Source organism: Cygnus olor, chromosome Z (genome assembly GCF_009769625.2).
Source record: "Cygnus olor isolate bCygOlo1 chromosome Z, bCygOlo1.pri.v2, whole genome shotgun sequence".
Classification (NCBI taxonomy): domain Eukaryota; kingdom Metazoa; phylum Chordata; class Aves; order Anseriformes; family Anatidae; genus Cygnus; species Cygnus olor.
The window spans coordinates 69,554,303-69,579,836 of record NC_049198.1 but is presented as its reverse complement, the minus strand read 5'-3'; the positions used below and the strand labels follow the sequence as shown (position 1 = coordinate 69,579,836).

Below are 25,534 nucleotides of genomic sequence, written 5' to 3'. Positions count from 1 at the left end.
TTCCCAGCTATTTTAACCATGAGAGAACATATCAGAATGTCTTCAGTTTTCAAGCTGGTGTACTAAAAAACCTGAAACATTCTCTACTCATTACAAAAAGCTACAGACATTTTGTGAGGAAGTTACCAAATAGTGTTGGTTTTTTTTTAATTCTAGTTTAAGTCACCATTTCTACACAATTAAGTACAGGCAGCATGTTTCAAGTGACAATGCAGTGAAATACAAACTTCAACAAGTTAGGCCTGCCCAGTGCTGCCTGCAGTACTCCTAGAGTATCCTAGACCTACTAATACTTGATGATAACTGGGTAGTTATACAACAAGTATACACCATGAACTATGCAAATGGTCCATTTTAAAAAAGTACCTTTCCTCTTTACAGTGTGAAAATGCTCTCTCAGTGTAGGAAGGCTCTTCTAGATGCACGTGAGTTTACCAGCCACAGCTGATTTCATTGCAAGCATCTCTTACAGAGGAGGCCACACAAGCCTTGAGCATGTGCAAAGGTATAGAATCATCGAATATCCTGAGTTGGAAGGAACCCATAAGGATCATTGAGTCCGGCTCCTGGCACCACACAGGTCTCCCCAAAAGTTCAGACCATACGACTGAGCACAGTCCAAACACATCTTAAACTCCGACAGGCTTGGTGCCGTGACTACAACCCTGGGGAGCCTGTTCCAGTGTGCGACCACCCTCTCAGTGAAGAGCCTCTTCCTGATATCCAGCCTGAACCTTCCCTGTCACAGCTTGACACCATTCCCTTGGATCCTATCACAGGTCACTAAAGAGAATAGATCAGCACCTGCCCCTCCACCCCCACTTGTGAGGAAGCTGTGAGGTCTCCCCTCAGCCTGGAAAAGAGGAGGCTGAACAAGCCAAGTGACCTCAGCCACTCCTCATACATCTTCCCCTCCAGACCCTTCACCATCTCAGTAGCCCTATTAGCCCTATTTTATTAGGCTTTGTGAAAGGAATTTGACTGGAGAGTTTGGAAAAGCTCAAAGGTTGTAGCCTAAAGAAACTCTAGTTTCCTGTTAGTGCAGAAACAAGTCTCCCTATTAACATTCATGTCTTGTGGTTACAGTTGACCCCCTGCTAGGGTCATGTTTCCAGCTTGGCTCATCTGCCGCTGTTAGTCCCCAAAGGTTTACAGATGTTCCTGGAACTCTTATAGCAGATAAATACAACACTTGAAAAAGAACTATTCCTCTACCACTATATCCCCGTGAAAGGATTTGATTTTATTCCTTAGCTTTGCTATAAGATTTATACAGTGAGAAAAGTGCCCCCACTGCACTTCCCATCAGGTTCCTTCATTCATGAGTGCTGTGGTTTAACCCAGTTGGCAGCTAAGCACCACACAGCCATTTGCTCACCCTCCCCCCTCCCTCTCTGGGATGGGGGAGAGAAACAGGAAAGTGAAGCCTGTGAGTTGAAATAAAGACACTTTATTAAGACAGGGAAAATAATAATAATAAATAATAGTACTACTACTACTAATGTGTACAAAACAAGTGATGCACCATGTAATTGCTCACCACCCGCTGACAGTTGGCCAGCCTATTCCCGAGCAGCCGGCCACCCACCCCTATATATTGTTTAGCATGACATCAGATGGTATGGAATACCCCTTTGGCCAGTTTGGGTCAGCTGTCCTGGGTCTGTCCCCATCCAGCTCCTGCTGCACCCCCAGCCTGCCCGCTGGCAGGACAGAGCGAGAAGCTGAAAAGTCCTTGGCTTGGTGTAAGCACTGCTCTGCAACAATTAAAACATCAGCATGTTATCAGTGCTCTTCTCATCCTAATCCAAAACATAGCACCCTACCAGCTACTAGGAGGAAGATTAACTCTGTCCTAACTGAAACCAGGACAATGAGCTCTGACAACTACCCCAAGGTCCACCTAACATACAATCAAAATTGTATTTTCCAGCACTTAGCATTCTTCCAGGCAACTGCATTTTATAATTTTCAGTGTTGCTCATTGACTGCCTGTTCATTTACAGCTAACCCTCAGAAGTATAAGCAGTTTTGATTTTAAACTGAAGGCAGTTATATAAACACATTGTCTGTATTTCCATATTACAATTCAACCATGGATACTGTCTTAAACTGGTTTAAGTTGAGAACTAGAACTACTCTTCCATGAAAGAGTGCAAGCTGAATACACAGATATCCCTGCTGGAATATGAACTCCAAATACAGCTCCTCATTTGCTTTCAACCCCTGTAATTTTTTATCTTTTTCAGTAGTCTAGCCAAAGAATACAACTGTATAAAAAGCCATCAGCACACACTATTTCTATATGTGAATATAAAAAGTCCAATTGTTAACACAGGTTATGACTAACAGACATTTTGAGTTCAGACTTGGGCCTTAGTCTTCCAAGAAAGTTTGACACCAATATGCCATATTGATGGGAGATGCTCCATGCCACGTATTATATGGTTATGAATCGAAAAATCTCACATTAAAAAATGTAAAAAACAGGGTGAAAGAAAACAGTTAAAAATGTATGCCATATTGCATATGATCCTTCTATGGTGAAAATTCATTCTCATTCAATTGAGAAAGCCTACAAATTTTGGAGCATGTGTACTTTAAAAGGGCAAAAGAATTTATGGCAAGTTTAAGCATTCTTCAAGTGCTGAGAAGGGTGAAGAACAAGGTTAACTGGATATCCACTAGTAATGCTGTCAAATAATGAAACCCAAAAATACAGTAAAACAGCAAGAGGATATTGCAATAAAGAATAAATTATTCTCCCTCCTCTGTATTTTTTCTTAACACAACAGGGCATTAACTTAGCTATGCTGAAGAGCAGGTGGCTGAACAGACAGCAAATTCATTTTTACTGAATGTGTTTAATGATCCTCATTTATTATACCAGCCTAAGTATTGAGTGGTTCATACAAAACCAAACTGAAAAGATTTGACACCAACTCTAACAGAACTAGTGCATGGCTCCACTGTCCTACCTACTTGTTGGTAATTAGTGTCCTAAGCTAAAACGAGCTTTGTAGAAACTTTCCCCTCCTCCCCTCAAGATTGTTTACTCATTAAAGCAGACAACACAGTAAAGAAAACCTGCTCATGACACTGTTTTCCCTTCAATTTTGTTTATTGATGTACTGAACATGAAAAAGTACAAAGGATCCAAACACAAAATAAAACATGTACAACCTCTTAAATACTCAACAGAATATATTTTCTATTCCAACAGATGTGAATTAAGTCATACTATACAACTTCAAATAAATACCAACCTTACATTTTACTAAGTGCTCTGATAAACACTGTAAAGTGAAGCCCAATTTACATGCCTTCTCATCAATGCTGTTGTTTGCTACAGTAGTATAAGGAAAAGAAGCACGTAGCTGTTTTCCCCCACATTGGAAAGTGTGTGTTTTCTATAGTATATACAATTTTTAATACAGAGGAGCTTTAACAATCTAAATGCACCTAAGAATGAGGAAGTGCTCAGGAAGCCAATTCATTTCTGAATAGCATTGAGTGGGTCAGCATGAAAACTCGCTTATTCACTTTAGCACGCGCTTCACAGTATATGTACTGTACTATACTGAAAAATTTATAACTACAATTTAAAAGAATAAGAACCAAAAGCAACTGCAAAGATAGTGTACAACTATGTTTATGCATAGAACATTGCTTTTTCTAAGGGGAAGCATATGAGCATCTCAGTTTATACAAAAAGCAGGATGTAACTATATAGTTGTCAGTGCATCCTGGTGAAGGCATGAAAACCCTCAGCTTTTTTTCCAAAAATTCAATTATAAGCTAGATGCTAATCAGAAAATATTCTGTATTTTTCTTAAATTTCTTCAATACACGGTAAAGACTTTTTCTATGTCCCCAAATAGTGATTTAAGCATTATACAAAGTTAAATTTCAGTAGCATACAGGTATTCATGGGTTTTGTATGAAAAATGTAAGGAAATTTGTTCAAAACCTATGATTATACTCGTTTTTACCACAAACATATTTATAAACCAAAATGTAGCATCACCATAAACAGCTGAAGCTAGACTATCTACAGACAAAAATAGCAACAGATCTGATGCACTGTAAATTCAAGTCCTCAGGACAACAAAAATGAATAAGCAGACCTCAAGTAACAATGTTAATGCCATTTACAAAGAAAAAACTCATACAAAAACATTCAAAGTTGACCATCACTTGGCATGTAAGTTAAAAAATAAAGTAAAACCAAAATTAGCTGAAAGGTTCATAACTCAAGGTCTTATTTACATTACACAAAGCTCAGGTGTTAGCCTTGAACATAACTTTCAAAATACCTCCAAATATACCCAACTCAGGCCACTTCTGCTGTGCAAACCATGCACAATGTCTTTTTCTTAAGACAAAACAATTCATCAAACAATAGCAAGTACATCACTAAACACCATGAGCTCTATCTGAAGGGAATTCTTTAGGAAGAACAGATTTTTTTCCCCCGTCTCAGTATTTTTAAGTTTCCTGCTTGCTCTTATATAGCTTTTTTAAATTTTCTTTTGTTTCAAAATCACAAATTAATGTGAGCCATCTATCACTTAATAACCAGGATGATCAAAGACTCCACTGATGATTACAAAAATGAAATCAACAGTGCATCCCATCAACTCTACTTCTTAATAGAAAGGTCTCAAAAGTATTTCTACATCATAAATCTTTCTAAATTTTCCCCCAACAACTGCAAATTTCCTGGTAAGTTTTAAAAGCTCACTAGGTGTCTTATGAAGAGATTTCTCAAAGTATTCAAGTCAAAATATTTGTTCCAGGACCAGTAAAAAGTTTCTCCAAATTTTTTTTTATTTTTTTATAAAAATAGATGCTTTTTTTTTTAAACCCACATCAAAGAGGCTCTTATCTCTTTGGCAAGGTACTGCTTTACGAAAAGTTCTCCAGTATTCTTACAATAAGCTTTTATAACGTGTTCCCCTTCCCCAACCCAAATGATAATTATAAAATAAATACTGCTTATAACTTTATAAATAAAGTGTAAACTTCAAATACTTTTCTTGAACAACAGAATAGCAATGCATTAAAATGTAAACTAAACACAAGGCAGATCAAGAAATAAAAACAAACTTAAGTAGTATAACACAAAGCCTCAATATTTACTCATAGGTTAAAGGCAGTCATGTAACGAAAAAACTTCTTCCCTTAGCTGAAACATTTTAAAAGGTCCACCTTCTTCAAAGAAGGCAATAGAATGCATTGTGACAGGTAAAAACCCTGTACCTCTTGTCAATATTCAAACACAAAAGGTATTTAAGAAGTTCTAATTCAAATATTAGCAATAAAAAATCTCACATATTCTTAGGATGCTAAGTAGTCATTTTATCCCCATTTCCACACTGGCATACAACAAAGGCATTTACTAATGCATAAAGCTTCTTGTAAATTGCCTTTGTTGTATAGATTTCATATATTAATGCACTGAGAATAACTTGTTAGGCTTTGTGCGTTTTGTTTGTTTTAAAGGAGACCTGCAATACTCTGTCCCCAAGGCGGTATCCATTCAGGCTGGCTATTGCCATAGCTGCCTCATCATAGTTTGTCATAGTCACAAATCCAAACCCTTTGCACTTGTTTGTGTTAAAGTCACGAATGACCTTCACATTGGTTACTGCTCCAAAGGGTCCAAACATTTGCCAGAGGATACTCTCATCAGCATCAGGGGCCAAATTGTACACAAAAATGCACCATCCAGTTCCTGCGTGTCCAGGGATATTAATTCCAGCCAAACTGGTCATTCCATCAATGGTCATGGGAGGAAACCTACTGAATAATGGTGGAAAACAAAAGAAACAAACATAAAGTAGCTGTTCAGAGAATCCCAACAAAGAAGTTTCAAACAGAGAAAAAGATAGAGGGCTTTTGACAGTGGGCATGGACATTTCAGCCAGACTAATAAGGTAATATTGCAAAGTTTGTTGTTTTTTTCAGCTGCGGAAATTCTGTATGTAGTACTACGCACAATTGTGGGAACAGAGTTAAGTCTGACTGAAATGAAATAAGCAACAGAAGAACGTAAGAAAAGCATGCTACAAAGCCAGTGAGGATTAAGTCGTTTGAAATGGGAATTCCATGAAACTGCTACTAAGTTTGTCTTTCACGCACGATGCACTGAATGAGCAACTTCAGCTGAAGTCTGAACATGCGAAACTGTCTTACTGAAAATGTAATAGTAGCCAAAATATTTTCTCTTAGTTTGGTTATTGTGAACTGAATGGTTCTTTACCTCTTTACTCCATAAGCCATGTTGAGCAGATTGTCCAACCTGCAAAACATTTAGCAAAGTGTTCAGTCTTCAGACTTTTCTAGCCTTTAATCTTAAGAAAACTTGGTTTCCACCAGCCCCCTAAGTGTATTCTAGAGAACCTCATGCAAAGCTTGAGTACCTCAACTACAAAAGCTGGAAGACCTTGTTACACATGATACAGCTAATATAATACTAAACAGTTGTTCCTGCATAGTACCCACAATCACAAGTAGTTAATTTCAGAAAGGATAAACTTGTGGTAGTGGTGCACTAAGTCAAACAATACTGTCAGCATCAAGTTGTAGTCAGTGACCACTTCAGTGGAATCTTTGAAATTATAAACTTGTTTGACAAAGACTTTACTGAGACTTCTCACACTATGCTGACACGAACACCCAGACCAACACAGTTTTTGAGCAGAAACAAATATTAAAACAGATATTGCAGTAAGAGCAATTTTTTCCCCTACATTTTCCTACTCTTTTCTGAAAGAAACTGTTTTTAGAATATTGATACATTTATTTTGTTATAATTTTTCTCCATGTATTTCTTCCTTCACTTTCTCCCAGGCTGATCTGTATTATGCAGTGCCACCTCTAAATGCCCTTGGAGTTATTTAACCGATACCTACAAATATGCAACGCCTACCAATCCTATTAAGCAACTTCAGTAGTAAGTTGGAAGTGCTTCTCCAAGAAAATTTCTACCCTAAAGCAGCTCTAGTGTCTTCCTAGTAAAGCTGGGACATACAGAGAGGAAGTTTCATGCCTAAAGGTTATCTTCAGGATTCCACAAAATACGAGCTCAGGGAATAAAGATTTAAAGGATTCAGTTTTTAGCTTACAGCTACCTTACAGATTCATACTTGCTTGTCATTTTTCTCCAGTAATGAGCTATAGGATTTAATAGCCATTACTAGTATATAGAATCCAAATTTAACTGCTCTAATAGTGTAACAGCACTTGGGCACAAAAAAAAGATTTGGTCTTGCTTGCAGCTAAGTAAAGGTCATAAACTACACAGAATTTTGACTTTGCAGTGAGAAGGATTTTAACAAAACAGCAAGCCACTGAACACCTTAAAGAGCAGAAAGGAAGAAATGAAAAAATGCCTGCCTACTATCAATAGACTTAGTGTGGATTAGATTACAGAGCTCTACTCTAACTGATGATCTGGAGTGTGAGAGGGAGGTGAAGAATTCCAGAAACACCACCAAATACAGGTCTTTGCTGTAGAACAGGCTAAGGACTTCATATAATATTGGGGTCAACACGTGAGTTTTCATCATTTACCTGGCTAACTTAAAAGATTCAGAAGGACAGAGGTGTTCACTGGGCAATTAATTTTTAAGGATGCTTCAAGTTACATAATCTACAGATATAGGAACAGTTATAGACAGCTGCTTTTGGAAGTCCAGTTCAAGATTTTCATTAGTAAGAAAAAAATCATTAGGGTGATCGTATTGTTCTTCGTTATTAGGTTTATGCTACCTGTGTGTTTTCAGGCCTCTACCAACTGTTAACTGACACAGGGCAACCATGGAGAGTAATCAATCTCGTTAACATCTGAAATTTCAACAGTTGGGATTTTTATTTTATTTTATTTTTTGACATGTTGAAGACATTAAAGACCTAAAGCATCCCTACAATCTGAGCTGGACAGTCAGCAACTGAGCTGAAATACTGCAACAACACCACCTAAGCAAAGCCCTAAAATAAAGGCAGATTTCCACTTACAGTTATGAAAACATAAAACTTGGCATAGCTGTCTTCTAAAGAACAGAAGCCTGATGGTCTTTCAAAAAAAACCTTCAGATGTCTGCTACACCAGTTTACCCTTTTGACCAGTCAGTCAACTCAGCCTTTCCTTCCTTCCACATCCACTCAAGTGAGAAGGATTTTACTCACCCACCTATTCACTGCAGACCTGATACTTTGTTACCATTATACTTTTAATTTGAACAGATCACAACATCTCTTTATGGCTTTCAGGTACCACTTTACACTTCATATCTCACCAAGAACTTTCCAGTGAAATTTAAACTGGCATTCATAAAAATGCACTTTCTAATAAAGAAAAATTGCAATAAAAAATAAAGCTTCAATGTCTCGTGTTGCAGGACATGGGTATTATACAGAAATTACAAAACTGCAAAGAACTTTAGGTCCTATCCACAGGAAAAACATTTGGAGAAGTTTTACAAGTCATAACAGGTATACCCAGAGTATCATTTCAATACAGATGCTATCCAAGCTGGTATCAGTAATACTGAACACAGCTTTGTGTCTGGGAACAAGTGCACTCCGAAGAACTCGTGGAGTTAGCAGGCCAGGCTTGCCAGAATGTCAGATGTTGTAACAGAGGCTGTACAACAGCTCCCTCATGATCTTATTTCATATAACGCACCACAGTCCATCCTGGAAGTCTAACTTTTGCTTGTGTGCTCTGCGTATGGAGCAAGGACAAGCCTACTTTTGTTCAATATATATCAGACTGTTTCAACTAACCCTTTTATTCCCTAAGATGCATTAAAAAAATTCATTGAATACTGAATAAAATTGGGTATCCCTTCCTTGAGGGCAGAAAGCCTTCTTTAGTGCTGACCTTCACACCTGTTGGACACTTGCAGTATGTAAGGCTGAAAAGCTGAAGGAAAGAATTCACAAATTCTGCCAGAAATGCTGTCTATGAACTCTGAACATTTTACCTAAAAGAAGGGAGGCCAAAGCAGAGCTTCTGAAGCGTGGTGCATTCTCTTAAACTGCAAGCTGATTTGGTTCTTGAAAAATAAAAGAGCAAGCGTTTGAGTAATACTTAGCAAATTCTAATCACATAAACCAGGGGTAGACGTTGGGAAAAAACTATCAGAATAGCAGAAAAAAATAAAAGGGTCACTCGTGAATATAAATAATACAGTATTTGTTTCACTCTGTTCTCACCAACTGTTCTTTTCGATACTGGAACTGTAGGAACAGGGAACTGCATGTCTGTAGTTTCAGCATGAGGAGAACATACATTCACAAATATACACATGCAAAAAATCTTTGAGTAACAGTCATTACAGAAGCTGGGAATAAGGTAAGTAGTATGCATGATTTAAACTAGGACAAAACCTGAAAGCCAGAATGGGGAAGAAACACCAGAGGATGAAGAAGAGGACTGCTGTAGCATGACATATTGCTAAGGGATAAATTTAATTGCCTTGGTCAACATTAGCTGAATCAACTTTCATGTTAATCAATAAAACCAAAAAAACAAAGATAACCTTAAAAAGTGATTTTTCTTTTAGTGACTGTCTAGAATAAAAAGTCATCTTGATTTAAGCAAGTTTATTAGGTGCCTTTTAGTTGCTTTTCAGCTACCAATAGGTTGGAATGCATTTTTACTTTTAGCTGTGTTCTCGGAACATAGCTACAGAAATTTAATGTTTTCATGGGTTTCCTTCATAGAGCAGAGAAGCAAAGGGAAAAAGTGCCGGGAAACAAACAGACAGGCCCATGGAAATATGTGGCTTCCAGCACCTCAGTTACATACAAGAATTTGACTTACCTAAAACGTTGAGCCTGCTGAGCTAGTGGTGCCGGATACCTTCTATTTGGAGAATGGTACAGCTGAGAAAGGATGGCCTGGTTATTTTTTTGGCTTGGATTGTTAGCAAACTTTACAGTGATGGGCTCGGTGGCACCTGGAGGTTTCTGGCCATTCAAGCCTTTGATAGCTTCTTCTGCTTCAATTCGCTTGTCAAACCGGATAAATCCCACACCCCTTGACACCCCTGCATAGGTTGAAGGAAGCATATAATTTCAGAGGTTATGATACATTTGACTTCAATATTTGATTCTTTCACCAGCTGCTACAAGTGCTAAATTGTGAGTTTACTAGAACTGATCTTTTGCTGCCAGAAGACTTCTCTAAGTTTTGGGGGTTTTAATTTATTTTTTGAAGTTACATAAGATACCCTGGTTAGAAAGAGCTTGGAAGGTTCAGAGAAAAACAATTACATGGCAACTTAAACATCAGGAGCCAAAGGGATATCCCAAAACTGATTTTGGATGGATGGAGGAGGTGAACCCAGAACAACCTGCACTGTAACCTCTGTTTAGTTAATGCTACTCTGCAGTATCTATATTCACAGAGGTTTTGTAAATGGCTTAGTCTTCTACCTAGCAGCAAGGAATATATATGCTCTGCTGCAGCATCCGCTAAAGTTCACTTTGGAGCATATATGCTAAACCACTAAGACCTATGTGGGTTTTAGGCTGCAGTAATGTGGGTTACAGCCCGGTTTTAATAGGGCATGTTTATTTCTGTAAGTGAAGACTCAGTTTCAGTTTTTCACCATATACTTTTGTACAGGATGTTTCTGAAGGAAACTTTTTTTTGGGTCATAGATTCTTCCTGCATATAGACAAGTCAAAGACAACATTCAAGGAGATCATCAAGCATTTATGGAAGGTCTTAGGAACATTACAACTTGAAGCCTCACACTGTGGCTTGAATATGAACATACTGAGGTGTTAATACTTGCACCAATTACCAGTAAAGCTTCTATGGCTAACACTACTTAGTTGTATGCCTTGTTATAACATTCCTGAATCCATTTAGAGGCCTCTAACATTTCCCTTCATAATCAGGAAAGTGAAAAACTTATCCTCACTTTAGAGAGACATTAACGACAAGAAATATACTCTGTTCATAAACAATGACAATTTAAATCAAAATGACAATGAACAAGTGTAAGAAAGCTTTAGAGACAAGTGTCACAGCCTCAACTTTGCATTTTTCATCTTTCAGTTTTTGTCACAACCTTATTATTCATATCCTTTTGAGTCTTTCTTCCACCTTCTTAGCGACTGGGAGAAAAGCTTAAACCTGAACAACAATCTATGCCAAAGAACTACCGTGCTCATATTAGGATTTATGAGTGCTCAGAACTTTGGTACACCCTTTTATAAGTTTAAATTTACTTATTTGGACCATGTAAAATCCCACCCTTTCTGTGCATTAATATCAAAAGCATACTGTAAATATTTGTCAAACGAAGACTGGAAATTTGTCCAACAGATCTGCTCCTTCTGCAAGTCACCACTATTTGGCATTTAACTTTTACACACCAATGTGTCAATACTGAGATTTCCGTTAAAACACAATTGCAAAGAAGTGCATGTGCAGTCAACTACAGTTCAGAAAAGTGTCAGACGATATAACGCATTCAAAATAAGGTCATTTGAAAACTTCCTATGGCTGAAAGCTGTTTGTCAACCACGATGACAACTTTAAAAAGGTCCAACTACAAAAAGATACCTAAACTAACTTAGTTACTAACTTAATCATTCAGAAAACAATTTTGAGTTAAAGAATTGCCCCAGCAAGTTTTTTTTTTTTTGAGATGCAAATTCTGAGAGCCTTCCTCCTTTGTATTCTGCTTAGTGCACTCGTATTGATTACGTGATATCCTAGGCGTTTCATTTGATTGCTTATTTTTGGAACAAACCCGCTGGAAGCAGGTGAGGCAAAGAGTTAAAGGTCCTCAACATCAGCCATTTGAGCCAGGATGAATGCACAGCAAAAACACGTCTTCAGTCTGAAGAGCAACCCCAGAGTGTCATTGACACCCATTTACTACTTCCAAACATACTGGAAAAATGAACTAACCTACTAGATCTTACTTCTGGTTAGGCATGGAAACAGGCTGCCCTGGGAAATCGTAGAGTCATCATCCCTGGAAGTATTTAGGAGACATGTATGCAGAGCTTAGGGGACATTATTTAGTGGTGGACGCGGTAGCATTAGGTTGCTGGTTGGATTTGATGATCTTTAAGGTCTTTTCCAACCTGAACGGTTCTATGATTCTTTAAGGCACTGCTAAGGACAGAATTCATCTGCTTCTGAGGAACTCAAAGTTCATGTTCTTCAGTGTACCTAAAGTTAATGAGGCAACCTTGAAAACAGTCTTAACAGCAATTACTAGTCCAGGTCTTTTGTAATCCTAGCAGAGAACCAGCTGTGCATTTCTGACTTTTTTTTTTTTTAGAAGTGCTTAATAGCATTTCTTAAAGAGCATGGGGACTATTTTGACACAGCAGCTTGGAAAGGAAGATTATAGCAGCTGTAAGTTTATTACAAGCCATGAAACAGGCTTCAAACCTGCACCTTCAGGGTGGAAGTGACTCAAGGTGGCTCAGTTCACTCCAATCTATTTTTGTCCATGAATATTTATGAACAATTCTAGCAGAAAATTGCATTTTCTGGCCCACGTACACCTTTCATACATTCTAGAGACACGACTATTGTACTAAAAGGCAGTATATTTTTCAAACTCCCAGTCCAAGAACAAGAGCACGGGCACAAAACTGCATACTTACCAGTGACTTGGTCAACTAGAATACGTGAAGTAATAATGCGTCCATATTGGGAAAAGAGCTGCTCCAGTTCCTTCTGGGTCATTGTTTTGGGAAGTCCACTGACATACAAATTTGCATCTCTGATAGAAGCTGAACTTGGTCGCGCATAGGAAACCTAGAAAGAACATAAAGCAGCTAGAAATTGGAACACTTCTAAAACACTTGAAATAGAATACTTTGGTATCTCAGGACAGTGTGACTTGTTAAGGTCAGCCAAAAGTTACCTTTCAGTGAGAGTTAAGTGGTTTTTGGTGATGACTGCTGTAACACTACCAAAGGAATACAACACTGATCACGCAGAAGTTGACTACATGAACTCAGATATAAATCATAACTTAAAACACTATTTATAAATAAGGTAGAAAAGCTAGGTATATACAAGTCTTGGTGGAGAAGTGTTCTTTTTCAGTTATTTTAAGATTAGAGAAAGATTTAAGATCTAACAAAAGGTTTTCCTTTTAATTATCATTAGAACAAAAAAATAAAACACTATGTAGATTTTGCTTTGATACCTAGGTCATAAAGACAGTCCAAAGCACTTTTAGAGGTTTGAAGGTATTTAAGTGCTAACTGTGCCCACTGTAAATGTATTGGGCTCACTATCAAATGACAGGGTCACTCACAGGAACAAGATAAACTCCACTACTTCATTTATAGCCCTAAGAATGTGTGGCAGAAGGCTTGGGCGCAGAGCTACAACTCTCAGACACATGGTTTAATTTGGCTGTGTGGAGCCAGGAGTTGGACTCAGCGATCCTTGTGCGGGTCCCTTCCAACTCAGGATATTCTGTGATTCTATGTGCTTGGACTGTTCAGCAGATCACCAACTTTAGCAACAGAGAGGTCATGCCAAGTACCAGTGGGGCTCCCAGGTCCTTTTGGACTGGAATTTTTACTGGCTGCCTCAAAGTGCCAGTCAAGTACTTTATAAGATCATCCATTAGATTCTTCAATCCTTAAATGCATGCCACAGAGTTGAAGAGTTCAGTACCCTTCACTGAAGTCTGTACAAGACTTATCTTTGTTACAGGAAAGACTGTAATTGGATGTTCATGCTTGTGGAACAGGATAGGCCAAAGTACTTTATTTGGTGTTTTCATAGTATGAAAGTACAGTCAAAGGAGACTCAAGGAGAAGTCAGATTTGAGACTCGAGGAGTAGTCAGATTTAACCTCTTCCCCCTCTACAGCATAGGATCAGCTGCTTCTAGTCAGCTAGAACTTAACTCTGTAAACCTATCTTCTGCCTAATGCTTTGGCATTTGTTTTCAAATCCTTCCCGTCTCAGTTCAGTACATATCAGTGAACTATAAGACGCCCGTGGAAGTAAAACAAGCAGCAACTGAGATAGAGTGTCTCAGTGACTAAACAGGCAGTACTCTGAACATTGCTTTTATCATCCAACCTTCTACACAGAGGCTTTGTGCAAGGTAAGCTGGCTGAATGGGGCTCACCTAGGAAACTCATAGCTGTCCAACATAAGACGTTCAAGACAGGACCCTGTGAACAGCAGCACCTTGCCTTTTAACAAGAGACACATAAGAACTAAACACTTGTGTCAACACAGGCAACTAGGAATAACCACAGTCCTTTCTCCTCATTTGCTTTATGTATTTATTTTGAGTGTGCAAGTTTAATTATAATAAAAGCTGTCACTGACCAGTTTCACAAAGCAGGAACAGTAATTTTCTGTTTCCCCAATTTTTTTCAACTCCCCTTCACTCTAGGAGGATTTATTCTCCACTGGACCTGAGTCCACTCAACTGAAGAGTGCTCAGTCCTCTTTCCTCTACATGCTGTCACCTCTTTTGTTTTTAATTTTTTAAAGTAACTATTCTTAGAAGCATGTACCAGGGAACCGTCCACAGAAGAGCTGATAAAAATTACCACCATCGAGATGTCAGATAGCAAGTCATGGACACTTCTTTAGCAAAAAGAGATTCAGTGTCCCTGATGCAAAGTGTTAAACAAAAAACACCCCACCAAATACTGTAAAAAGATTCCTGACATCTGGTCATAGCAAGCTGCTGCTGCGTCACTTTGGACAAATCTTTGTCTCTGCTTCCCACATCACACAGAGCTCCTCTACCATCCAGTGATACACACTGACAAGGGTTATTTTCTAGTAAGTTTTCTTCTTCAAAAATCTCTTTTTATTTTCAGGTACACTGTAAAGAAAAAGTAATAGTTTCTTTTCTAGACTAGCTAGGAACTGATAGATTAAAGTTTCTAATTTTGACTCAATTTTTGCCGTCTAAAAACTTAAGTGGTGAATATTCTACTACAAGTCAATATAGAATTATTCCTGGAACATAATATGAACTACTATGTAGAGTCAGATAAACAGAAGTATTCAAGACAAAAGTGCTTGTAATCTGCCATAAGCCTCTAATTATCACAATTGTAATAAAAGTTGATTATGCATCATACAAGCTCTTTATCTGTATAGCATGCAGCACTTCCCTGTAAATTACAGCAATGATGGAATCTCTTAACTTGGATATGAGAGATCAGACAAATATTAAGAAAACAGTAACCACATTACTGTGTGAACCACATTCCTGTGTGACAGAAACGTTTTTCATAAGGCCAATGAGAAGTTTAACAGGCCCTTCCAGAAAGGCAAACAACTGATTTGCTAAAGCTTGCTAGAGCAGATTCAATAATCCAGTTCAAGTCTCATCAGCAACATTAGTTCTTTTGTGAAAAGAAATGGAGACATCCTACTGTTATTTCCTTGTGCTGTTTTTGCATAATCAACCACACACTTTCTTCTGATGAGTAGTTGAAAAGTTGAGTACAATGAGTGGAACTACTAAGATGAAGATGAGAGGAAAGCAAGGTATTGCAATTCAGGGAAATAGAATAGGAATCAGACTTCAGCTACCAGCTGTATGGCAGATTTTCTGACAGCTGGGTGAGATGACCAATTGTCAGTTCTGTGCTGAAGTGTTTAAACACAGAAATTTGGTAAAAAAATTCTTCTTGAAGTGGTAAATCTGCTACCATATGGCTGTGCAGCCAAAGTCCAATACTTGCTCAGTAATTGTGTTTAACGCTGAATTCTTCTTTTTACTCTGTATATCCAACCTTCACACTGCATACAGCTGTATTTTAAGAAATCTTGATCTTGAGTTTTTCCTACTTTTCTATATGCAGAAGTATATGCTTATGATATTTCCTGGTACACAGTCAGTGAGGTAAGCTGGAGGCAGGAAAACTGATAGAATGAAGCTTTGCTGCAGTCAGATGGAGGGAACACAGCATGCTGGCTACTCAAGAGGCAGAAAAACAACAACTAAGGAATGAAGGATTGCTGATGCTGGCTATGAGCTTCTTTAAGAAAAAGCTCCACACCACACTTGGCAGGAATACCTTAAGGAGACCCAAGGCCAGAGAATGAGACAGACAGGGGACAGGCCTAGCCACAATAAAATCCCTACTTTACAAAAACAAGTAGTTCTGACCACCTGAGTTCATGTCTGTTTTCAAAATCAACCCTTATACCCCCCAAAATTTAGCACTATTATCACATAATAGGAGTATATCGCAACAAAGTCTGTTTGGTAGCTGAACACAATGAACTGTTAACAATACAGAACTTGATGCCAATGGAAGTAGGGAAGGACAGGTTCTAGTTTTAAATAAACTAGATGAAAAAACAATGCATAGCTGCATGGATCACTGGAATGGTTTTATCTGCCAGTTCTTCATTCTCTCTGCAATTGAGATATGCCAAAAACTGTTCTATCTAGTCTGGATGAAGCTGCCAGATTTTCCTTTCTGTATGTATTTGTTCAAGCACTCTGGGGAGAAGCTGGAACTCCTGGGAGCGAGCATCAGCTAGAGGAAGAAGTAAAAGTGACTTATCTTTACATTTAATAAGAAAGCTGTGCAATCACCAATCAGTTTTCTAAGCATGCATGCTTTTAAGCTTGCAGAACAGAGGTTGTGGAACATAAGCCTTATAAGCTGCTTTCAGACAGGACAAAAGAAGTATGAATAGAAGATACTGAAAGACCTACTGAACCCCCCCCCCCGACATACTTTGGGGGTGCTGCTGTTTTCCCAGACTCAAACCAGACTACCTAGACTCAGTTCTACAACTGTTGATATATTAAACAGGTCCAATTTCTAAGCAACCTGAAGCAGTAAGTGGACTTTCCACCCAGCTGTCTACTGCTAACTGCCAAAGACATTTTGATACAACACATTAAATAGAATAAAACAAGGTAAGCAGAAATGAGAGTTGGTGTTCTTTATAAGAATAGAGGAAGACGCGTAAGAAGTCCTGGTGAACAAAAACCTTAAGCCAGTTCAGTGACCTGTGCGGCAGTATCTAAAATCTAACACATCTCCTCCTGTTCAGCGGTGCTAACGTAGGCTAGGAACAAATAGCTATTTCACAACATCTGCCTGATTAGCAGTTCAAGTTCAGCAGTGCAGAGAATGAAATGAAAGTTTGTCCTTCTTACACATAAACCGAGCAATATCATATGCTAGAGCTACCTCGGCCCAGTCTTTCACCTCTCTTTCTCTGCCACCTGCCTTTTGCATTCTGCTGTACAACAGGACTTAAGCCAGCAATGTACTGCAAAAACGTTACCAGACTGGCAAGATGGATAGCCCAGGTAAGACTGGAAGCATATGTTGTCCCTTCAAGGTGATCTTAAAGAATGAAGGCCTGGAGGCTAGCTACCTTCAGAGGGAAGACTCTCACTAGGAGGGTCCTGGGTACTGGCGACTTTGGGGCAGTTCATTCTCTACCTCCAACTTGGCTCCTGCAGAGTAGGCTGTGCGCTTGGACACTGCAAGGGGAGAAAGCCCTGATGGGGGTCATCAGGGCAAAAAAGCCCTGATGGGGGTCAGGGCTGTGAAGCCAGAGTCCTGCAGCAGTATTAGAAAGGAGCGAGGGACACCTGTGGGAGACTCCCTGTTGCAAGCAGACAGACCCCATGTGAACATGGCTGGAGAATTCCTGACCAGAGATGTGGAAAAGGGCAGGGTACTCAATGCCTTCCTCACCTCAGCCTTTACAAGTAAAACAGGCCTTCAGGCAAAGCATGCCCAGTGGAAAGTCTGGAACAAGGAAGACTTATCCTTAGAAAAAGGTAACACTGAGGAAGATTTAAACCAGATAGATACGTCCAGGCAGCCTGAAAGTTTGCACCCACAAATGCTGACGGAGCTGGTGGATGTCACTGCAGCACAACTCAGTTATCCCTGAAATGTCACAGGGAACATGGAAGGTTTCCAAGAACTAGTGGAAAAGATTCACCACTCATCTTCAAGAACAAGGAACTCTTGCTCTCTGGCAAAATACAGGTCAGCTTCACCTCAGTCCCTTGAAGGCAATGGAGTAACTTATCATGGGAATCTATTCCAGATACCTGAACAAAAAGGTAATAATCAGATTTATAAAGGGGCAATCAAGTCTAACCAACTGAATAGCCTACTCAAATGACATGATTTCCACGGTGGAAAAGAGGAGATGATCAACCTTTATCCCAACTTTAGTAAGACCTATGACACTCTCCCCTAACATCCTTATAGACAAAACACACATTATTAACACTTAAGTACATACCAGAAAGCAAGGTAAGTAGACTGCAGGATGTGAAAAACTGGCTAAATTGCCAGGTTCTGTGGGTTGTGATCACTGTCATGAAATTCAGCTTTAGGCTAGTCATTGGCCTCCATCAATCCAAGGAGGATCTTCATTAGTAACCCGGGTGGTTGGGCAGAGTGTACCTTCAGCAACTTTGCAGATGATACAAAATGGGATGAGTGGCTGATATGCCAGGGGGTTGTGCTTGCCACCCAGGGTGATCTTAGCCAGACTGGAAAACCTCCTAAAGTTCAACAACAGGAAAAGCTAAGTACTCTCCCAGGCAGGAATAACCCCATGCTCCAGTACATACCAGGAGCCAACTGGCTGAAAAGCAGCTTTGCAGAGGGCCCTGCAGTCCGGCTGGATAGTATTTTGACCATAGCTGACAAAACATGAGCTTGTGACAAAGACGGCCAACAGCATCCAGGGCTGTATTAAGAGAACTATTATCAGCACTTCAAGGGATGTGATCCTTCACCTCTACTCAGGGCTGAGGTAATTCTGGTGCAGGAGTCCAGAGATGGAGACTGCACTACGAGAGATATTTACATACTAGTGAGTCGAACAAAGGGCCACAAAGGTGATTAAAGGACCAGAACATCTTTGATGCAATGGAAGGCTGACAGAGCTGGGACTGCCCAGTCTGGAAAAAAGGCAGCTCAGTAGGATCTTATCCCTAAATACCTAATGAGGGTAGTAAAGATGGAGCCAGACTCTTCCCTGTGGTATCAAATGACAGGACAAGGAGCAATGGACACAAACACTGATACAGCAAACTATTTGGAAATTCCATATAGATTTCATTCTGTAAGAAAATATTTATATGATCAAGGGTGGTCAAGCATCTGAACATACTGATTGTCCAGTTGGGTTATGAACATCCCCAGGGATGAAGACTCACAGTCCAGGGTAACCTGCTTGTGGTGACTCTCCTCTGAGCAGGAGGTTGATCAGTAACCTTCAGAGGTACCTCCAACCTCAGCTATTCTGTGATTCTGTAACAACACGACAAACTTTAAAATAAGTCTTAAATAGACTTCAACCCAGAGGCTGGAAGCAGCTTGAATTAAGTGAGAGCAACAAATCCATAACAGATGATTCACAGTTTTTTTGTATAAACTCAGCAATGTAGACATTTTTCCCCTATCCCTACCAAGAGGAATTCAAAATAGAGATACTGTCTTCAAAAGGGAAATTCAGACTGCTGGGCACATGCTGTCACATCAAGGATAAACTTACTGAACCACCCCCCGAAAAGGAAAAATCCACAGGAAAATGTATCCTAGCTTATTGCAAGTTTACCTTACACTCCAGAACCAGTGTATGTCAAAATATAGAACAGTACTTGCAAAGCACCTATCGCTTTTCCTTTCATCTCTGAAATATGCACTCCTTCATGGAGGCTTGTGATCCACTTATGTCTATTGCCCATGCCCTTGCTGGTAAATGCTATCTGGAACAGGCTGACATAGCAGTCAAGGCCTATACTGAACACTCTTCTAAGAAAGGAAGTAATAAACTCTAACCAGTAAATAGTACTACAGCTTCAGTTTCAGTGTCATTCCCTCTAAATTTTTAAAGTTTTTTTTTTTTAAACACAGTATTCCACATCTAAGAACATACAACTGTTGCAGATTTCTCTATGTGGAAAGTATCTCAGGGAGTACTCCTGTCTTCTGACTGATGCCTACTGGCATCTGTGCAGATCAGTTACAGGAGTAACATACAAACAAAAATTAATACATCAGGATTAATATCCAAACACCATCTCTAGATGTCTTGCTAGGCACCTGAAGTTCTGACCAGGTAGGAAATTGAAAGAAACAACTTCAAAAACCCAATGTAACCGAAATTTAACTTTTTCTCTGGCAAACCATTACTTGTGATCTGTGATTACTGCAAGTCAGCATCATTAGAGAAAAACAAGGATGCCACAACACATAAGAAAATTAATTCCCATGAACAAGAAACTTGGTCTATGAGATATATTGTTTCTATTCATTATTGATATCAAAGTCCAACTATTTCACTTGTAAGATTTAAAGCAGAGTCTCTCCAGATTCATCTCACTACCTGTCAGTTTGCTAGCTCAGTAATTACTTGATCATTCTAGATTCATTCTTATCATGCAATATACATATGCACTGAATTAACAGCTGTGCTAAGATATTACTTCCACAGCTACTTCAACAGGTGAATACTTAATTAATAAACATCAAGGTTATGCAGTGTCAGAACTATTGAACACAATGCGAGTCAAGAAGCAGCCGGAAAGCCAGGCTTTAAATATTTAATGACGACACACACTGCATAACAGTGAACATAGCTGCTCTGTAGGCAACCATTTAAAAACAGTTTTACTGGAATTTTCCATTACTGCTGGTAGGAAAGACTTGCTTCTAGAAATGCAAGCATCACAATAAAAAAAAAGCTGTATTTTCACTGCTTTAATATTTCATCTTTGAATATCAGGATGAATTGAAATTCAACTTAAAACCATGAAAGCTAACAGGTTAAGTTAGTTGCCAAAGAGCAGACCCAGTCCCTAAAAATGAAAGTCAGTTTCTTACCATCTGCTGCTACTGTTAAGACACCTCACTCTACTTCTTCCTAGGATATAGTCTCTTAGTAGTACAGAGAACAAGCAAGGATTTTTTTTATTGCCTGAAAGATTTTATTGCCTGCAATAACTTTAGGAAAAACTGGTATTAAATTTTAAAACACTCTACTTAAGGTATTCTTGGAAGTTTTTATATCTGATATCTTTAAATATCAAAATCAGGACTTCTGTGGGTGTTTACATTCAGCAACTTCCAGTGTAAACTATCAACACTGTCTTATAGATAGTATCCAATTCTTTTTAAAAGCTTGTTTCAGTGGAAAAAAATCCAGACTACACAGTCTGTGCAGACAAACATGGGTTAACCACTCCAGCAAACCAGACAGATGTATATTGGGAAAAGGAATACATAACAAATATAAGCCCTCTTGGCAAGCACAATAAAGACAAGGAACTATGTCTGTAATGGCAACATTCTCAGACCATTGTGTTCTTAACCTTCACTTAAATTAGCATGGGATGCCATGACTCAAGAACTCTTCTTCTTGATTTCCAATAAAACGCTGAAGCACAAAGCAGAGGCTGAGCCTCATCTCAGCTGTCACTAGCCAGTAAAAGGTTGTCTGAAATAGGAGAGTACATTGCTGTATATTCATCAAGTTTACTTTGTCTCCACTCAAATGAAAAATAGTTCCATTCCAAACAGAGGTTGAAGGCCAGTTTTCCCAATATACATAAAACTACCTACTTAAACACCAAATTTAAGTCACTGGTACAAGCTTGCACCAGCATTTGTTTGTGTGAGCAAAGCAAAAGTGGAGACATTAGACTTCCTTCTGTAAATGCAACTTAGGCGACTCTCAGGAGTTACAAAAATGTACTTCTAAATTCAACTTCACGCATCTGTGTAAATTAATAAAAAGGATTATATCTAATACTGGCTGTAATACTGGCTGTGCTTTTACTGCCTGTAATGGATGTCTTTGAAAAAACGGGCACAGAAGTAACAACCTTTGAATACAATCAGAAGTTGTTTTGATATTTTAGTCCACATCTCACGAAGACTGCCAGCTATAGACAGCGCCAGAATTGCAGCCTTGAGGTCGGTCCTGGGATTCATGTCCATTCCCTGCCAGCTCAGCAGAGGGCACAAATGGACCAAGCTGTGAGCCTGCTCCTCCAGAGAACAGACACGATTGGAACCGCAACCAGCCACAAAGCGGTAACTGCTGAGGGATCATGGTCAGAGGGAGCTACACTTCACACAGACATCTGGCTCACCAAAACACTGATCTGCAAAGTTAGTGGTTCTCTCAGGATATTACAGCACAGTGATCGTGTCAGCTGCTACACATTCTTGACAAACAATCCCCAACCCAGACATATAATGAGCTACACTGACCAAGGCAGCTCTTTGCACATCTGAATCAACAGCCCAGCCAGAACAGTGCTGAAGCTCCATTTTCTTCACAAGCAGGCATAAAATAAGATGTTTACAGTGGTTACTGACAGTCACAGTAGTTTGCACAAGTATGACAAAGCCAACAAAGTCCCACCTTTATTTTTATAAATTTCTTCTTTTAAATTGGAATTATTTCATCAAGACAACACTTTCTGAAGTCTGAACTAAAACCACACTGAACTTAAAGACTCACAAATGCATACTCAACATGGTTCTAGGTGGGGGGAATAAACCAGGCATGTGCTTCCTAAAAAAAAAAAAACGGAATGTCTCTGCACTTTAACTTTCACTGAAAAGATGTGGTGAAGTCTCCTTACAGATGGAGTCTCTTGCAGCAATTTGTAAGTAACTGCTCACTGGAAATCTTCCACCTTTACGTATTTATGATCCTCGCTCTTGGGCACATTAACGCAGTATATGAACACTAGATATGAGGTCCCCAGCATCTGAGGCTACATCAGTTTTCAAATTTCTTAAAATGAAAAGAGGAATGCCACTGATATAATAGTGATCACTGGTGCTCACAAGCAGAGATTACCAAAGGGGTTTGGGGTTTTGTACTTTCATTCCTCCTTGACCATATCACAAGATTGTGTTTGACTCTTGTCAGTCAGCAAAACCACCGCAGCTACTTGCACTGTTCTCCTGCAGCACAGCCCATGCTCAGCAGACCCTGCTTTACCCAGTGGGCAGCAGACCCGTCAGAGCACCATTGCAAAACAAGACTAGCAACAGAGATTATTTGGATCAGCATGAAATCTAAGGAAAAATCTGGTTTCAGTTCTGGCTCTAAATCCCAGCTGGACATTTTTATGCACTCTTCCTCCTTTGTGATTTCCTCAAAATGAAGTATGATTTAATTATTAAAGCAGATGCAACAGCAAGTTCAGCGGAGAGAAGCACGTTTTTAAAAGGAACTCAGACCATGAGCAGGTGTCATTTGGATGAGAAGACTGTGAAGGCTTAAGACAGCAATGAGACAAAGACAACCAGACCGAGAAGACCCAGTATCAATCCCTTGTGATGAAGCATCTTGTATGGGATTCTCTAGTCTAGGAAGCATTTCTTCCCAGTACTATTCCCAAGAGTATCTTGAAATGAAGTACAGAAATACCTCCTTGTGAAAACAAGATCATTTTTCCATATGGTGAAGAGACTGTGTAAAGCATCTGAGCCATCTTGTTGACATGGGTAAAACCAAACCTTTGTCTTGTGTCAAGTGAGTCACCAACTCTTTTCTGTCACCACCAAACCAACCATTAAGCCATTAAGCAATCAGTCTTTGAATACTTTGAATAGAACACAGCCCACTTTCTTTTCATCACTACTAATCAATAATGGTACCATATTCAACACACACAGCTATAACACGCCTATAAGAGCTACTGTTTCAAAAGGAGCTCTAAGGGGCCCCGCCCCACCTAACACTACTTCGGAGTTCCCAGTTAGATGGACACCCTTTGCTTTTCGTTCTAGGTGCCTTCATTCTTGCTCAGTCTCACAGCCTTAGCTAACACAGTTATCTAAGAGAACTAAGTTTCATTTGAAAGAGCAGCAGTCATGATGTATTTATGGGATTTCATGTGTCCTTCTCTGTGTAGCAGTTTCCAGCTAATAAGCAAATGAGTCCGCTCCAAAATGATTTATACTGTTCTTACAACATCAGAAAAAAACTGGCAACTACAGTTCACTGCGACTATTGAAGACATTTACAAGCAACACAAGGTTTGAGTAGAAGAGATGCTTCAATTAGATCAGCAGGCCTGTTCTGACTTTCAGTAGCTACCAAAAAACAATTTTCTGTTCTGCAATTCTCAGGAGGAACATGGCTTGTAGAAAAAAAGTCTTCTAATTTATAGAAGAATTTTCTGCAAACAGCAATTTCAAAGGTATCTGAATTTGCTTCATGCAAGAGTGATAAATATGTGACTCAGCAAGCAAGGGCGGATCAAGCTGATATCAAGCTGATGTTGCATTTAAGCATTGCACTGTTCTGGTATCATTCTTCTATGGTTATACCAGCTTTCTGAAAAAAATCCTTGGAAACGTCAGCAACAAATTAGAAATACGCATTAATAGTCCTAACAAAAACCCGAAATCCCTTAAGATTTTTCATGACTTTTTTTTTCCCTCCAGATCCTGGCTAGGATCACACACTCCTAGTAATATGCCACAGGACCAGATGGGGACTTTCAAACATCAGAGAAAAAAGCAGTCAAAAGTTGTCTTTGACCTTGTTTAGAGAAGGAGCTTGGTATAAGAATGTAGCATGCTATTCAGAATATGGTCAGCTTAAGCAAAAGCTGCATTTGTGCTCTTGGAGAGGCAGTGTGAGAGAAAGGATGAACAACCAAGCCAAAGCAAACCTCTGAACAATGGTTACCAAGTTCTGCAAGGATCGCTCAAAGCATTTCGCATTACTGACCAGAAAGGCTGACCTTGCAAAGGGTAAAGAGGTTTTGCATTTTAGATTCCTCCTCTAATCATTGATGAAGACAAAAGGTGTTGTTTGCTTTAAATGTTAAGATCAGAAAGGACAGGTATGATACCTTGGGTTTGACAGGCCTTAAACTCATTCTACTACAATTTCAATTTTGTAATCCACATGTAATTCCAAATACATTTATTCTACTTTAAGACAAGAGCGGATGGGGAAGAGTGTTAAAATAAAGAATTCAACACATGAACAAAGTCAGCTTTAACCTGACATTGCACTTCATCTCCAGTTGGCAGCCTCAGTTCCTATGTTGTGCTGTTTTTACTTACTTAACACCAGTCTTTATACAAAGGAAGACGACCAGGAGTCCTCCTCAGGATTTAACTGATTAAGTACAACATACTCTGAGACCTACTAAACTACTGCTATGCCTACCAGAAAGGAGCACCAGAAATAGGTTTTCAGAAGACTTGGTCTGAAGTGGCTACAACAGATCCAAATTGCTTCTGTTCACCAAATGACATGCAATAGCGCATGTAAATCAGCAATAAAAAAACAGCTGAAATCCTGTTAAGGACAAAAACAGAATCAGAGATTTTAGTAGGTAAAATGCTGTACTACTAGAAGCTTATCATACTACTGTAAGAGAAGGTAATTAAATTCACTGATGTCTTTCAACAATAAAATGACATGAGAATTATGCACTATAATCACAGAACCACAATTCTGCTGACAGCTTTGCCTTTAGAGGGACTGTAGCGTGGAAGATTTAAAA

The 25,534-nt window shown here is 39.1% G+C and overlaps 1 protein-coding gene across 30 annotated transcripts in view; it reads right to left on the bottom strand.

Annotated features, from left to right (window-relative positions):
- Positions 1-3,108: 3,108 nt before the first annotated feature.
- The window catches only part of ELAVL2 (ELAV like RNA binding protein 2), a 93,915-nt gene continuing 71,489 nt past the window's right edge, over positions 3,109-25,534 (bottom strand). For 23 of the 30 annotated variants that reach the window (XM_040541201.1, XM_040541221.1, XM_040541199.1 and 20 more), the window contains 5 exons: positions 12,652-12,805; positions 9,836-10,061; positions 8,994-9,065; positions 6,266-6,304; positions 3,109-5,805 (listed from right to left, as the gene is read on the bottom strand). In XM_040541201.1, coding sequence (XP_040397135.1) covers positions 5,475-5,805; positions 6,266-6,304; positions 8,994-9,065; positions 9,836-10,061; positions 12,652-12,805 — 822 coding nt within the window. In that variant the 3' untranslated portion in view covers positions 3,109-5,474. The remainder of the gene's footprint in view (positions 5,806-6,265; positions 6,305-8,993; positions 9,066-9,835; positions 10,062-12,651; positions 12,806-25,534) is intronic. The other 7 variants (XM_040541218.1, XM_040541217.1, XM_040541213.1 and 4 more) reach the window with 3 other exon arrangements.